Source organism: Lactuca virosa, chromosome 8 (genome assembly GCF_052849685.1).
Source record: "Lactuca virosa cultivar CGN04683 chromosome 8, Lactuca_virosa_CGN04683_v6, whole genome shotgun sequence".
Taxonomy (NCBI): Eukaryota; Viridiplantae; Streptophyta; class Magnoliopsida; order Asterales; family Asteraceae; genus Lactuca; species Lactuca virosa.
In genome coordinates this window covers 328,595,179-328,611,864 of record NC_136433.1, presented here as the reverse complement: position 1 = coordinate 328,611,864, position 16,686 = coordinate 328,595,179, and the positions used below count along the sequence as shown (strand labels likewise).

Here is a 16,686-nt window from a genome sequence, read left to right as displayed (position 1 = left end):
CTCGATCTGAAAGGAGTGTGCGGCCGCACACCTTCATGTGGCCGTACACCCCTTATTTTGGTGCTTTAAGGCCTTAAACTCATGTAGTATTCTAGCACATGATCAAAGATACTTAGGGGATGCAAGATCTGACCATGGAATCTCGTTTTGGACCATTTTTGCTAGGAGTGTGCGACCGCACACATCATGGCCGCACACACTTGGCCGCACACACCAAGTGTGACCGCACACACACTTTTAAGGTCCAAAATAGCAACAAACTCCCAATCTGGCTAAGAAATGGCCAAAACACCTTCTTAGGATCATCACAAAGACTTGGAAAATCGATTTGGACACACTTCTATGGGAGTGTACGGCCGCACACAGGCCTGGCCGCACACTCTGGCCGCACACCTGGCCGCACACTCACAAAAGTCAAGTTTGGTGGCCTTACACTCAAATCCAAGGCCCTACACTCATTTAGGGACTTCAAGAGGTGTTTGTAACACTTAATTCCAAGTGTTTTCATGTCCCTAAGGGGGTATTCACGGTGTAAAGAACTAGTATGTGTTCTTGGTGTTCTTGGTGTTCTTGAAGATCTAACCAAAAGAAATGATTTCATGGATGAAATCATAGGTTTTAACTAGATTAAGCAAGGATATCAACTTAGGAATGGAAGAATCACTTACAAATTTGGTGAGAATTTGAAGTGTTCTTGATGGTACTTGAGAGAATTTGAGAGTTCTTGACTGGAGGATATGAGAAATGAAGAAAAATAAAGGAACTCTATATATGTATGCGAGGGTTTACGGTCGAGGAGTTTGCGGTCCGAAGTCGGTTTGATGTTTACGGCCGAAGCCTCGTTTACGGCCTGCGAGGAGTTTACGGTCCGAAGTGTTTACGGTCGTAAGCTCTTTGCGGCCCGAATTGTATACGGTCTGAGGCAAGAATAAGATGTGAAGTTCTCGATTTTAAGCCTTTTCCTTCTAAATTCAACTATGGATATTATAAATATTTTAGCAAATAAAGGTTATTATCATAACCTTAAATAAAAATCCAAATAATAAAAAGAACTTTAGTTGACTTTAGTTTGACCTCGATTGACTTGTGTTGACTTTACAAATAGGAAAATAACGGGATGTTACACGCTAGGCATACGTAAATCTACGTGGGGCGTAGTCCTTGTCTCACCAGTACGCTTAGCATACTTAACGCTACACTGGGCGTAATGGCAGCCTTCGGCAAATTTTCTTTCTTTTTGCTTCTAAGTCTGAATTCCGCTCCAATCTTTTCTTTTCCGCTCTATCGATAACTAATAGCTGTAAATTATAATTCAAAGCATTATAAGTACCTTTTAGTTCTAAATAAGAATAATAAATGCTAAAATATTAAGATATAATGTATAAAAAAATGTATAAAAATACACATATCAAAATACCCCACACTTAGCATTTGTTTGCCCCCAAGAAAACTTACTTTTAATTTACCAATATCGCATAAAATAATCCATTTTAAACTCAGCCATTATGCCAAGACTGCAACGCTTGCATTTGTATCTAAAATTTTTCCTAAGGACTCCCCCTAATTCTAAATACTCACAATCCTCATAAACACTCGCCCACTTCTTTTGAACATCATTCATTTTATGCATCCCTCCGAATCCATCTGCAGAAAACTTTCTAACCTCAAGGTATTTTTGGTCAAGCAACCCAAGCATACATAATCTATAAAATTACAACTTTTCGATACCAATATGGAGCTCTTTGGAATTCTTCACTTTTTTGATAATTTGAACTTTAATTTCTTTGAATTCACCACCTTCTTGTTTGATTTTTGGTATTTTCAACTTTTCGATTCTTTAGAATTTTGATCTTTTGATCTTCATACTTTGACTACTCCAAAATTCTTACAACTTTTCTTGTAATTCTCTCTCTTTTTTTCTATTTTTTAAACATGTATCTCACTTTTTTTCACTCAAAACCTACATGCTTAAGCAAGGGCGCTCAACTTCAACCTTTATTGGTTAAGGCATTAGTCTTACTGCAATGACTACTTAAGCTTTCCTGGATACATTTCTGGTACATGATGCTAAACATATTGCGATCCTCAAACTAAGCGAGGTTGTGTTTTTATCCCATGATTTCACTAGAATAAAGGGGGCCACAAATACATTATAACGTATATTGGCTCAACTAAACATTTGGGTTCTCATCGGATCATCCTATACAATATTAGCAAAGTTGTAAATTATAACTAGATTTTCCTAAATTAAACTATTTTTTCAAGTTTATAAATTTTTAAATTTTCCTAATCTAGCAATTTTTAATTTTCTTTTTCGACCCCCTACCCCACACTTATTTCATACAATGCCCTCATTGTATGCATAAAACTAATTAAGCTCATAAAAATAATAAAAAGGGAGAAAAAGGAATAGACTCCCCTGGGGTAGTAGTGGCGAAATCGAATGGGGCTGCTAAAAGTTGTTCCATAAATTTGCTGGAAGACTGGAAACTGGAACTGCTGCTTCTGAATTTGCCAGAAAAAAATAAAATCAAGAACGCCGACTTCTAAAATCTGGTGCAAAAGATTGCAAATAAATGCAATATGTAGTAACCATGACATGGGAAAGTGTCAACCACGTCGTCTCATCGAGTGATGTGAAATCTATATTATGAATAATAACCTGGACATAATGTGAAAATTGTTGGTCACGTCGTCATATCAAGAATGACAGCCTCCTCTTGCGATGAAAAACTCCCCCACAATATAGGAAAGTGTCAATCATGTTGTGGCAGCCGGGATGATACTTCTACCTCGCGATGAAATAAAACTCTATGGTGTGGGAACAGCTCATCCATACCATAGGAATCAAAATATGGAAGAAACGCCATTCTTCTAAATAATATACTCTCACAAAATCGACACGCACCCCACACTTATTAGAAATTGTGGGTCTTGACTATAAACTTCACACTCTCACACGACTCTCTCTCTCTCTCTCTCTCTCTCTCGTGATAAAGCAACAGTCGGACCTAGCTGTTGAACTTACTGCCAGCTTTCTAAGGGCAAAAATTCTGCAAAGATCTAAAATGAATCACAGAGCATCAACATGGAAAACAAAATCACATAAACTAAAATAATTAAACGTCCTAATTAAAACACACCAAAAAAATAAAAATAAAAACCAAAAGGTCTAATAAAATAAAAAGGATAACTATGTCACTCATCATCCCTGTCATCACGCTGATGTGTCCCTGATGGGCCTGCTCCATCATGTCGCGACTGGTATGGTGGAGGAAAAGGAACCGGGTACTGAAAACCTTGATGGGCAAAGAATGCTTATAATAGGTTCCTTAGACTATAGGCAGAAAGGCCGAGGCAGAGCCAGCAATTCTCTAAAAGCAAGGACGATTAGCTACGTTCCAATGAAGCACATTCCAACAATTACCTAGCCCGTCAGCGCATCCCCATACCACTGCTGTCGACTCTCTATTATATCAAAACGCTCGTCTATACGCTGGTCCAAATAACGTATATCGATCTCTGGCTCCGGTCCCTGCTATGCTCCTCGAGGAGCAGGTCTACGCCTCTGAACTCGTTGTGGTTGTGGCTCAACTACACCCTCCTTGTCATCCGCGTCATCTGGCCAAATCCGTAAAACACCATCCTCACCCAGCTCGAGCACTCGCATCGACTCTAATAACTGTAGACTCATCGGCCGAATATCATAGAACACCATCGATCTAGTGATCTCCCGCGTCAATAACTGATAATATCTAGCTAAGTGTGTGATGAAGTGCCCCCCGCAAATTGGGTTGTCCTCCCGAAGCACCCGGGCCCTCCACCCCATATAAGCAGCTAAAGCAACCGGAAGGTCTAGGTGCCTCCCTGGAGTGACAAGCGTCCATAGGAAATACAAGTCTGTAAAAGGCACTCTCTCACTATTCTTATGATGCGTGAGAGACATAGAAATCAAACGATGCAGTAATCTATAAGTGGTAGACCGAATCATCTTCCCCCGAGCAGTAGATGGTATGTACGCTCCCCCAGTAATCTCTACCCAAAAAGTATTTTCATTGTAGTCATTTGGCCGACCCGTAAGACAATCAACAAGGAATACGGGGAAGTGGACACTCCTCGTGTGCTGCACTCCCGACTCATACCACCAAGTCGAAAGGAAAAAGCTTTCCTGTCATCGGGTGTCTTCCTAGGATCATAGGAAACTGCAGAATAAAACTCCAGCAAAAATTCCCGATAAACAGGCTCCTCAATCCTGAACAATCTGTCCCAACCCTGGCATACGAACAAAGGCACACCACTGGCGTCCAAGTGGGTGTATTGCAAAAAAAATTGGATCAGCTCATCAAGTCTCGTTCGGGACGCCAATCCCCAATCAAATGAAGGTGCAATGTCAATCTCCTTAGTGAGCAACAAACTCAAATTGTTCACATATTTGCCCCGGGTTTCATCATTCAAGCTGAGTGGGAATTGCAAGAAACGGTGATCGGTCACGTCCTCGGGTGGGTTCCTTCATTGAACTCTACGGGCCATAATCTGCAAAAATAAGAAAATCAAAACAAAAACAACACCAAAAACCACCAGCATTAAACAAAATTTAAATAACACAAAGCATGTTGGGCAAGGCCTTACGCTGGGCGTACATCCAGCGTACGTTGGGCGTACGTCCAGGAACTCGTAACCGGGTTTGTTCTTTCTCAGTTGTAAACCATAAATTCAACGAGTATATATGCAGTGGAATTACATAGGGGTAGTCAAAATACGGGTTATACACAGGACGTAGCGAAAGCTATGCGTATGGCCTGAAAACCGAATCGAAGGTTATGCACGTGTTGCAAGCCACATTTAAGTTCAAGGGTTTAATCTAATGGTCTGAATCGGTCTATTAAGACATAATCTGTTGGGTCAAAAATATGGTTTATACTTCACTTTTCTAGGAAAATATATTTTTCTGTAATGTAATATATATTTGCGGCTGTGTTCACGGCCAAGTGAGTGTTTACGGCCGTAAACCAGTTCACGGCCGTGAACACATCTAAGGCCCATGTTCCCCATAAGTATATAAATAGATGTTAGGTGGGTGAGGAGTGATTGATGCATGTGAGAGAGCATATTGTAGAGAGAGAAAGTTAGAGAGAAGAGAGAAGAATAGTGTGTGTGAGAGAATCTAATGTGTATGCAGCATCACTCATATCTTTGAATACATCATAGATTCAATTTATTCTTCTTCTCCTTCTCTTCTATTTTGATTTGGCATCATCTGTTTGATTAGGATTCCGCACCATCAAACGGATCTGATTGATACTCAAGCAGATTGGGGACTTACAAGTGGTATCAGAGCTTGGATTGTATTAATCAATTTTCTCATATCTGGAACTTATTTGATCTTATTTTTGAAGGATTTTTGCGTTTTTGGATATATCTCTAAAAATTAGGGGGGGTTTGTTCTTTGCATTTTTGATAAAAACGAGTTTTGGATCGAGTTTTGGAGCAAAAAGGGGCAAAAATCGTCGTTTTTTTCGTATCTGCGAGGTGTACGGCCGTAATCTCGTGTACGGATAGGGTTTCTCGGAGTACACGGCCTCGGTGTACAGCCATCCTCGCACGTGTTCGGTCGGCGTTCACGGCTCAGCCTCGTCCTCACATCGCATCGCGCCTCATCCTCGCATCTCAGCAACCTCGCACGCGCATCAGCAAAAATAGGAATCGATTTTGCGGGTTGCCAAGGATCGAACCCGGGTGCCTCGCTTCAACACCCCATCGCTTTTTCCACTTGATCTAGCTTGCTAGATGCTTCTTTCCTTCCCTTTTTAATTCAAATATTATATCTTCGGTTCATAATTTCGCATTTTTAACACATTTAATCCAAAAATCAATTTCTTTTATTTTTAATTTTCTTTTTCAACCCAAAAATTTTAGTTTTTAATTTTTGACTTTTAACTTAAAATTTTGACTTTGACTTTAAAGAGTGACCTTTGACTTTAAACTTTGACTTTCTCGTTTGACTTTCAAATTTTCAAATTTAGCTTTTCGGTTTGACTTTCAAGTTTGACTTTTCAAGTTTGACTTTTAAGTTTGACTTTTTAAATTTGACTTTTAAGGTTGACTTTTGAGTTTTTAGTCAAAGGGCATATTTTTTATAAAAATGAGTTCCTCAAACATCCCGGTCAATGAAGTTTCTTGTTCTCAATCTTGTATTAAGACTGTCAAGTTTTTACGTGAACAAATCGAGTTGATTAAAAGAGAAAATGAGGATCTAAAATATAAGAGATATACTATTAGGAAAGAATAAAAACCATTAAAAGAAAAATTAGAAGCCAAAATTAGAAGCCAAAACTAATGACTTCAGGAAATTGCAAGAAGATTACAGCAACAAGTGTGTAAACTATGATCACATTAAAAGCAAACTTGCTGTTGTAACTGAAGAACTTGACACTTTGAAAATTAAGTGTGGAAAAACATATGTTAGTTTCACAAATTATACTGCGTCAAGTAAGTCAGTCGAGTCCTTAGTTGAAAAACAATTGAGTGTTAAAGATAATCAAACCAAGGGTCTAGGGTATGATAAAGTCCCTCCTCCATTTAACCATTCGCATTATGTTAATCCCTTGACTCGGGAAGAGATCGACAGAGAACCTTATATGGTTTATGGTAAACCAGCTGCCGAATAGGAAACAGGACCTAGTGCTAGGGTTTTGGATACTAACATTTCTACTTCAAATGCAGATGTGTCAGTAAGCCAGGGAAAGCAGGAGTCTGGAGAGAATTGTGCTAATAATAATTCTGTTTTGAAAAATGATGTTTCTGTTTCAGATAATATTGTTTCTAAAACTCATGATTTGATTGGTGATGATTCTGTGTCTAATTCTAATGCTTCAAAAGTTGCTTGTGGTGATGTGTCTAATAATTCTGATGTTTCTGTTAATAGCACACCCACTGCACCTACACCTGTCACACAACCTGAATCATGCACTTGCTCATGTGGAAAGAGAAAGGGAGTTGCTAAGAATAATAAATCTGAAAAAGGTAAGGGAACGCCACCAGGGGCAGGAAGAAACAACTTCCCAGTGAAGAAAAAGACATGTTTTCACTGTGGAACACCTGGACACATTGCCAAAAATTGTCCTAATCGCGCATACACTGCCTATTACGCACAAGGATGGAAAAATGCGCCAAGAGGTAGATTTTTCAAAAGAAACCCCTCAAGGTCACGTTCAGACAATGGCGACTGGAACGCGCAAAAGGCCAAGAATCAAAATCCCAAGGGCAAGAAGGGAATGTCGGCCAAGAAATCCAATCCAAGAGATGCTCCAGTGAAATCAAGACCGGTTAGGTCAAAGTCATCTCGAAGATCGACTTCAAGTTCTGAAACAAGTGCCGGGGCACCCATCGGATCGAAAAAGAAATGGGTTAAACCCAACTATAGATGGGTACCAAAGGTTCACTCTCCCAAATCTCCTAATATTTTTAACGTTTCTTCATCTTCTGTTTGTGATAAACAGGATATGTCATGGGAGAGGGTACCTTGCACAGATGACAAAGGTCAACCCAGTTTCAAAATGGACTGGGTTCCAAAGGCCAATTGATCCCGCTTTGTGTCGGAGCAGCTATGGAGGCATATCATCAGACTTTGGTTTGTTGGTAGTGGCTGTTCCAGGCACATGATAGGAAGCATTTCTCAACTGTACAAAATTCAGAACATTGTTTGAGAGTATGTGTCCTTTGCGGGAAAGGAAGAAAGGAACGGATCACTCATGGGGTTAGTGCTTAACGATGTGAAGAATTTTCGGATTTGTTATAAGATTATGTGTGTTGTTCTCATACCTTCTGGATGCAAATTCAATCGGTGACTTACAGTTTGATTTTTCTTCTCGATACTCCTGAGTTTATCTTACACTGTTTCATTTCAAAGACATTTTTCTTTAATTTCCTTATATGTCTTTCTTTAGTAGGTTGTTTTGGGAAGTGATATGAAGTATAGTGCTAAAGGGCAATTTATGATGCGTGTAATGCACTAAAGCCGAATTGTCTAGACTCTGTATTCAGTGTGCTGGTAGGCACAAAGGATTCAAAAGGACTGGACTCAGTTTGAAAAATTGAAAGGACTTGACTAATATGAACTTAGATAGTTTCATTTGGACTGACCATACGACGCTCGGGTAGATTGAGCAGTGAGATAAACATGGGAGCCTGCGAGATACACTAAAAGTTAATTATCTAGAACTGTGGCTGAACATTTCCTTGATGTATGGACTCATGTCCTTAATTTCGGTATTGATAGGGCAACTGGGGGGTTCTGATAAAGTAGGTCTGTAGGAAATTATTTTCTTGCTTTTTATCTGTCAGTCATATGTTGCTTCCTTTGCGTGATTGGAACATATCCGACCTGGAATGCAACATATGCAACTCTATCTCTATGCATTTCCATATCTATGAAATTCTTTCTATCTGTTAGCCATATGTTGTTCCCTCTACGTGATCGGAAGATCCGACCTGGGACACAGCATATGCACTCTACTATCTCTCTAAACCCCTATCTATGTTAGTCATATGTTGTTCCTTCTGTGTGATTGGAAGACATCCGACCTGGGATACAACATATGTACTTCTATATCTGAATTCTTTCTTAATGATTGAATACTCACCTAAAGTAAGGAGTTCTTTGGAAGTTCTTGATTACCGGGGTATATCGGGAAGTGGGGAACATGTTCTAGTACATCTAAAATTGAACCATTTAATAGGTTGTCTGTAGATCTTGCTGCTTAATTTAAGTGGACAACAATATCCTTGGTCGTCGTCAGCTAAATGTCCATTTAGGAATATATATATATATATATATATATATATATATATATATATATATCACAATGACTTGTCACTTATAATCTGTCCAAATTGTCAACATCCTTTGTGTTTAAGTGGACCACAATACTGGTGATTGACCAGATCTAGACATGCAGGCGTGTGCTGATAAACGATATTGGATTGCTTGACAACTTTGATCCCAAATATTTTTGTTTTTGTTAAATTTGTTCATAGTTTTCCTCTATGCACAAATTTAGGGGGAGAATTAAAAAAAATTCAAAAATTAAACAAAAATCAGAAAATTCAAAAATAAAAAAAAATCAGAAAATTAAAAATCCAAAAATAGTGTTATTTCTGTTTTATTTCTTGTTCAGAAAAAATCAAAAATCAAAAATTATTTTTGTTTCTGTTTTAGAAAATATGACAAATACAAAAATATTGTGTGCTAAGTTTTCTTTTAGTTTTGTTTTGTCTTGAAAAGTGAATTCAGATATAGATGAGACTCATGGAGACTGTATCGAGATTTCTGAGCCAAGGCTTCATCCGTGAGCATCGAAGAATTCTCATTCGAAGGAGCAAGAAATGAAGATTATTCTTTCAACATTCAATCTTTCAACCCTAGAAGCAAGGTCAAGTTGTTCTTGAAGATCATGTGACAGATTGCATTGAAACCTCCTCAATCAATTTGCTGCTATCTTGTACCTGCTGAAGTGATCCAGAAAATTGTTTGTCTCTGATATTCTCTCTGAAGATTCTCAAGCTGAAAGCGCCATCTTTCAAATCTTTTGAAGAAGTCTCCCCACCCAACGTGCTTTCAGATTCAAATTTTGAAGAAAAGCCCAACTGCTCAAGATGAACTCATTCATTGAAGATTCATATGTTCATCTTGAAGACATGAAGATATCGAAGATTAAGGCTGAAGCCAAACTCCCAATGAAGATTGACAAGAAAAGACAGCTATTTTTTAGGGGGAGCTTGTTAGGTCAATTAGAAAAGAAATCTATAAATCAAGGGGGAGATTGTTGGGTCAAAAATATGGTTTATACTTTACTTTTCTAGGAAAATATATTTTTCTGTAATGTAATATATATTTGCGGTTGTGTTCACGGCCAAATGAGTGTTTATGGCCGTAAACCAGTTCACGGCTGTAAACCTGTTCACGGCCATGAACCCATCTAAGGCCCATGTTCCCCATAAGTATATAAATAGATGTTAGGTGGGTGAGGAGTGATTGATGAATGTGAGAGAGCATATTATAGAGAGAGAAAGTTAGAGAGAACAGAGAAGAATAGTGTGTGTGAGAGAATCTAATGTGTATGGAGCATCACTCATATCTTTGAATACATCATAGATTCAAGTTATTCTTCTTCTCCTTCTCTTCTATTTTGATATGGCATCATCCGTTTGATTGGGATTCCGCACCATCAAACGGATCTGATTGATACTCAAGCAGATTGGGGACTTACATAATCAACCACAAATTCATGCGAAATCGGCCCTATTTCAAGAAATGCAGAAACCCTAGATTTCTAAATAGCTTAATCTAACCAATTTCTAGAAATTAAACATAAATTTAAGTCAAAGAGTAACCAAAGAACATACCTCTGTGTCGATTTCTACAAGAAAATTAAAAAAAATCGAAGCTTCATTGGAGGTTTCGGCCGTCACAGCGTAGGGTTGGAATAAAAAATGGAAGAGGAACAAAAAGTCAAAGGGATTAGTATATTACATGTCGTCGATTTACGCTGGGCGTACGTGTTCTGCACCATTACGCTAAGCGTATATCACTCATACGCTGGGCGTACTACCAATTTCAAGAAACACCCAGTCGCGATCATCATTTGAGTACGCTTGGCGTAACTCTATTTATGCTGGGCATAATTTTACTTGAATTTTTTCCTTTTGCCTATTTTAAATTTCCCTTTTATTCCATCTAATTCAATTGGAGACTCTTAATATTTTAATTTCTGCAACAGCCACAACTTTCAGACAAGTGACACGTTATAAAACTAAATGAGATATCATGATCACTCATCTTTGTCGAGATCAAGCAACAATTGTTGATTAAATCCCTTGCATGCAAGAAATGGTTTGTGAAAACAAAAACTTTCGGGACCCGTTGGACTATTTCCTTTGTTTTCTTTGCACCATTAACTAAAAGTAGAACAAGAGGTGACCCAACTAGTCAAGAACAGCAAGAGCTCGTTCTTCCACTTAACCACCATGATACGCCTTGCTATACTATGCCTCGTGGATTGAGTTGGACAAGTCACCAAAGTAGTAGGCTAAGCAGGTCAAGAATTCCCTAATCGCTTGCAATCTCGAAACCCATGCAAAAGGTAAAAGCAAGCAATGCGTATGATCACAAATTCCTGTATAGAACAACAAAAACCTTCCCGACAAGTGAAATGGTATCAACGAAAATAAACCTAAAAATAAAATAAAACTAAAAATTAAAAACAAATAACGAATAACCAAATAAACTAAATTAATTGAAAGCCGTTCCTCGGCAACGGTGACAAAAACTTGATGTGAATTTTTAATGCACTAGTCTTTTATTTATAATTCCTAATTTATAACATCTAAACCACACCTTAGAGGCAGTGAACCCGATCGAGTATAGTATAGCTTTGATAAGCAAGGGTGTCGAACACAGGGGGAACGGTAGTGAATTAATTTAAAATATTTGATTATAGGTTACAAAACACATGAAATGAATAAAGAAATGTTTTATTAAATCTCAAACGAATAACTAAATAGCAAATCTCGATAAACTGACAGGAAGACAAATCACTTTAGGTACTTTAGTTTAGACAAATTACACCTTAAAATCATAGACAATTGCACACGTAGATTTATTTATTCATGTTCACTGATTTCTAAAATGATTAGGTTCATGTTCACTATTACTAATCCATTAGCAAACAAGTCAATTCAAGCAGTGATCAGTTGATTAAACTAACATGTTTCCTAGTGTTCAGTTTGTATCTAAGCAAGACTTGTAATAATAGTTAATCAAATTGGTCGTTCAATTAACTCATATGTGGTTGGTCATCACATATGCTCACACATTAACTTACTTATTTTCTAGTTAACCCTAGTTTCACGTTCGCTAATCCTAGGCATATAATCTTGATGGTCATCAAAATCATAAGAGGCAAGCAATCAAGCAGATGTTCATACAACTCAATATGCTTAATTAATAGAAAATAATTGTCATTAACACATAAGGATCTTTTAACAAGCTTAACAAGATAAATTAAACACAAATAAAACAATCCAATATAGCAATTAATCCAATAATCAAGGTCTCATCTAATCATAAACTCAAAGTAAATGGTTTTGACACCAAAATCAGAAAGTAAAAACATAAGAGTATCACAGTGGAATGCTAAACATGGTCACGATAACAAACCACATGATTACCGACATGAATCCGCTCTCTAATCCTTCAGATCTTCGCTCCTGTTAGCTTAACGGCCTTCCGCCCGCCTTCTAGACCCTCAAAACGGCCAAATATGTGTTACTTGTCGACTAAGGATCGATGGTAGTCGAAATCTCCCTCTGGTTGGCCGAACTTCGCTATTTATAACTTTTGGAACCGACTTACGTACGATGGGCGTAAGTTAGCGTACGCTGGGCGTACTAAGAAAGCCATCCCAATCCATTCTTCGGACCAAGCCCAGTACGCTAGGCGTACGTCAATCTACGTGGGGCGTAGTCCTTGTCTCACCAGTACACTTAGTGTACTTAACGCTACGTTGGGCGTAATGGCAGCCTTTAGCAAATTTTCTTTCTTTTTGCTTCTAATTCCAAATTCTGCTCCAATCTTTTCTTTTCCGCTCTATCGATAACTAATAGCTGTAAATTATAATTTACATCATTATAAGTACCTTTTAGTTGTAAATAAGAATAATAAAGGCTAAAATATTAAGATATAATGTATAAAAATATGTATAAAAATACACATATCAGTGTGTGATAGTCCATTATTCCCAGATAAAGAGTCAGTGCTATTTTAGGACGGTCGAATTATCTACTTGTGCAACTGTATGAGGTTCTGGGTAATAAGAGGCAGTCATGTTGGAAAGTTTCCAAGGTCTCCATCTGAGATTCAGAATGCTTGGAGTTGATTAGTCTTTATCTGGAAGGTCATCGAGTGTTGTGTGAACGCTCCAAGGGTCGGTTATGGTATATCTGGTGAGCCGGTTTGATGTGTGGTCTGTTTGGAATGCCAATTAGCGGTAGTTCGAACCCTAAGTGGGGGAGAACTGGGTATTCTGTTGAAAGGATCATTGATCTGTTTGAGTTGCAGCTTCAGAAGATTGGGTTATAGGGATCTGCGGACCGGGTATATGAGACTTGGGTCTAGATGTGGTCAAGGCAAGGTGCAGACGAGATGATGCATGTTGTATGTGCTCAGGAATGAATGAGTGTCCTCACAGCAGGTAGCCCTTGGTCAGGGAGCCCGTTTCGGTCAATGTTCTTTCGGGTTCGCCAATGTTAGGGTTATGAGGCGGTCGGTCGTTTGGGTCAAGTTGTGGTCGTCGAAGGATTTGTCGGTTCGACGTATAGATTGCTATCTATACTCCAGGAAGAGTAGCGATTGATCCGTCAATCAACTTCAGAGTTGGTATATGTGGTTTCGATTGTATTTTGCACAGTAAATATTAGGGTTTTGGGTTGTTGACACATTCTCAATCGTTTATGATTTACCATTCTTCATTAATGAGCTGGAGTACTTCAAGGTTTCGAGCTGTATAAGCTGAAGATCAGTGGTTGGGGGAAGCTATCGTTAAATTCTGTGATGGTATATTGTGGTTTCCGAGTATGTTGCCCTAATTGTTGGACTGTAAAATTATTATAAGACTTAGGTTTTTTTGGTGGCAAGTGGAGCATCGGATCAACTATCTACCTATCCTAATTGTGAGCCTATCAAAGACGGATGTTACGATGACTAGAAAAAACATTTACTAGGGTTGATTCGATGGCTGTTAAACTTAGTAAACTTGACCGGTTTTTGGTTTAATAGGCGGTTTTTGATAGATTTCAGAGTTTGCAAGTGACTGTGTTGGATAGGAAGTGGTTTGACCATTGCCCTATTTTACTCCACGATCACAAGGTGGATTATGGTCCTACATCTTTTAAATTTTATAATTCTTGGATTCTTATGGATAGTTTTGGAAAGGTTGTGTGCAGGTGTAGAGATGATTTTGTTGTAAATCACACATGGAGTAAGTTTGTTTTGTTTAAATATAAAGTTAAATTCATTAAAAACAGGATTCGTGATTGGCACTCTCGGACTATGTTGGCTCGAGAAGAGAAGAAGTTGGAGTTGGTGTCTCGGTTGGAAGATATTGATCACTTTATTGATAAGGGTGCTTCCTCAATTGACTTTCTTAATCAAAGAAGGCATATTCTTGGGGAGATATATAATATGGAGAAACTTGAATCCTATGATTTGATGCAAAAATTAAAAGTTAAATGGGCGGTCAAAGGATATGAGAATTCAGGGTTTTTCCATGGTAATCTAATCCGAGGTATTTCTGTTGAAGGAAGCTAGGTGACGGATCCGAGTGAATTGAAAAAGGAGTTCCTTGATTTGTATTCTTCTAAATTCACAGATTTTCATAATATTCCCATGGTGAATAGAAGTGATAGATTTTCTTCTCTTGTTCCTGAGGATGTAGACTTCCTTGAAAACCCATTTTCAGTTGAAGAGATTAAAGAGGCAGTTTGGGACTGTGGTGAGGATCATGCACCTGGTCCTGATGGATTTTTGTTCAAGCTTCTTAAACACTTTTGGGATGTTTTAGGTGATGATGTTATTGCTTTTGTGCAGAATTTTTTTTTACAAACTTATTATTCCTATGGGTTATAAATCCTCTTTTACTACTCTTCTTCCAAAGGTTGATAATCGGTTATTAGTTAAGGACTTTCGACCCATTAGCGTAATTAGGATGCAATTCAAAATTATTGTTAAGCTGTTATCAAAAATCCTTGCTTTGGTGCTTCCTAAAGTAATTGGCATGGAGCAGTCTGCTTTTCTGAAGGGTCGTCAAATTTTAGATGACCCTCTCATGGTGAGTGGGCTAATTTTGTTGTTTAAAAAAAAGTGAAACTTCTTGGTTTTAAAGTTGATTTTGAGAAGGTGTACGATTCCATCAGTTGGGATTATGTGGATCAGGTTATGGCGTTTATGGGATTTGGTGTTAGGTGGTGAAGTTGGATTACCGGGTTATTTAAAAATGCCAGATCTTCTATTCTTGTTAATAGGAGTCCCACTAAAGAACTTCATCTTTTTAGAGGGTTGAGATAGGGAGATCCATTTTCTCCCTTTTTATTTATTATTTCTATGGAAGGCCTCCATGTGGCGATGGAGGATATGGTGGCTTTGGGTTTTTTATCGGGGTATTCATCTGGGAGATTCGAGTCTGGTTCTCTTACATCTTTTTTATGCAGACGATGCCTTGTTTTTGGGAGAGTGGGATGAAAGGAATGTTTAGAATCTTATTACCATTCTTAGATGTTTTCGTATGGTCTCTAGTTTAAGGATAAATCTATTTAAATCTAGTTTATTGGGTGTTAGTGTTGGAGATTCAGAAGTTGCTTCTCTGGTTTCGAGTATTGGGGTTCTGCGACGTCATTCCCTTTTTCGAATTTGTGGATTCATGTGGGTAGGACTATGGATCGGGTTAGAAGTTGGGATGGAATTATTGACCGCTTTCGTAAGAGATTAGTTTCTTGGAAAATTAAGTTGCTTTCTATTGGTGGTCGTCTTACTCTTATCAAATCGGTTATGGTAAGTTTATGTATTTATATCTTTTCGATCCTTAGGTTACCTTCTACTGCATGACATTTGGTGGAAGCTTGTAAAGCTCGATTTTTTGGGGTGTGGAAGAAGATCAAAGGCACATTATTTGGGTGAAATGGGATGTTTGTTTTGAATTGAAAAGATAAAAGTGGGCTGGATATTGGTAGTTTGGATGCCTTTGATCTTGCTTTGTTGTATAAGTGGAAGTGGTGATTTCTTCATGAAGCAAATTCCTTATGGGTGAAAGTAATTAAAGGGCTACATGGAGATGATGGAGAATTGGGGAGGGGTTCTCGGCCTTGTGCATGGGGAGGGGTTTGGCAGAAAATTTTGGGTTTTATAAATTTGTAACATGATAGAAATGTTATTGATTCAAATGTTTTGTCTTTATCGGTTGGTGACGGGTCTATTGCTAGCTTTTGGAATCATACCAGTGTGGAGATTTGCCTTTTAAGACCTAATTTCATAGGTTGTTTGCGCTTTCCTTAAACCAATGGGGTCTTGTTCGTGATTTTTGGTCTTCAGGAGGTTGGTCTTTCTAGTGGCGTTGCCTTATTAGAGGTGGTATTGAATTTGATCAATTTGATACTCTTATGGATCTTTTGAATCCAGTTGTTTTGACTTTCATTTCAAATAAATGGAAGTGAGACTTAGATAGTTCCAGTTTGTTCTCTGTCAAATCTGCTAGGAGACATATCTATGCTTCGAGGCGTCCTGTGGGAAGTGTTGCCACAAGATGGAATAGTTATGTCCCTATTAAGGTTAATATCTTTTTATGGCGTGTTATGTTGAATAAAATCCCGATCAGATCGATATTGGTGGATAAAGGTGTGGTGTTAGACTCGATTTTGTGTCGTATATGTTAGTCGGTCTGCGAAGACGTTGCTCATCTCTTTTTAACTGCATTTTGGCTCGTCAAATTTGGATAAGGGTCGAGATGTGTCTAGATTTGTCGATTCCTACTTTTTATGAGATCCAAGATTTGTCTGAGTGGGTTGATTCCTATATTGTTGTTGGATGAGGATGTTTCATTATGGAGTATGTGCTTATGACAGTGCTTTTGATGATGT

General features: G+C 38.2%; 1 protein-coding gene across 1 annotated transcript; it reads left to right on the top strand.

Moving 5' to 3' along the window:
• Positions 1-14,239: 14,239 nt before the first annotated feature.
• LOC145131782 (uncharacterized) lies at positions 14,240-15,860 on the top strand. The gene is made up of 7 exons (XM_079066438.1): positions 14,240-14,342; positions 14,427-14,626; positions 14,712-14,885; positions 14,940-15,039; positions 15,165-15,274; positions 15,392-15,604; positions 15,759-15,860. Exons 1-7 carry the CDS (start codon positions 14,240-14,242, stop codon positions 15,858-15,860), a joined length of 1,002 nt encoding a protein of 333 aa, XP_078922564.1.
• Positions 15,861-16,686: the final 826 nt, after the last annotated feature.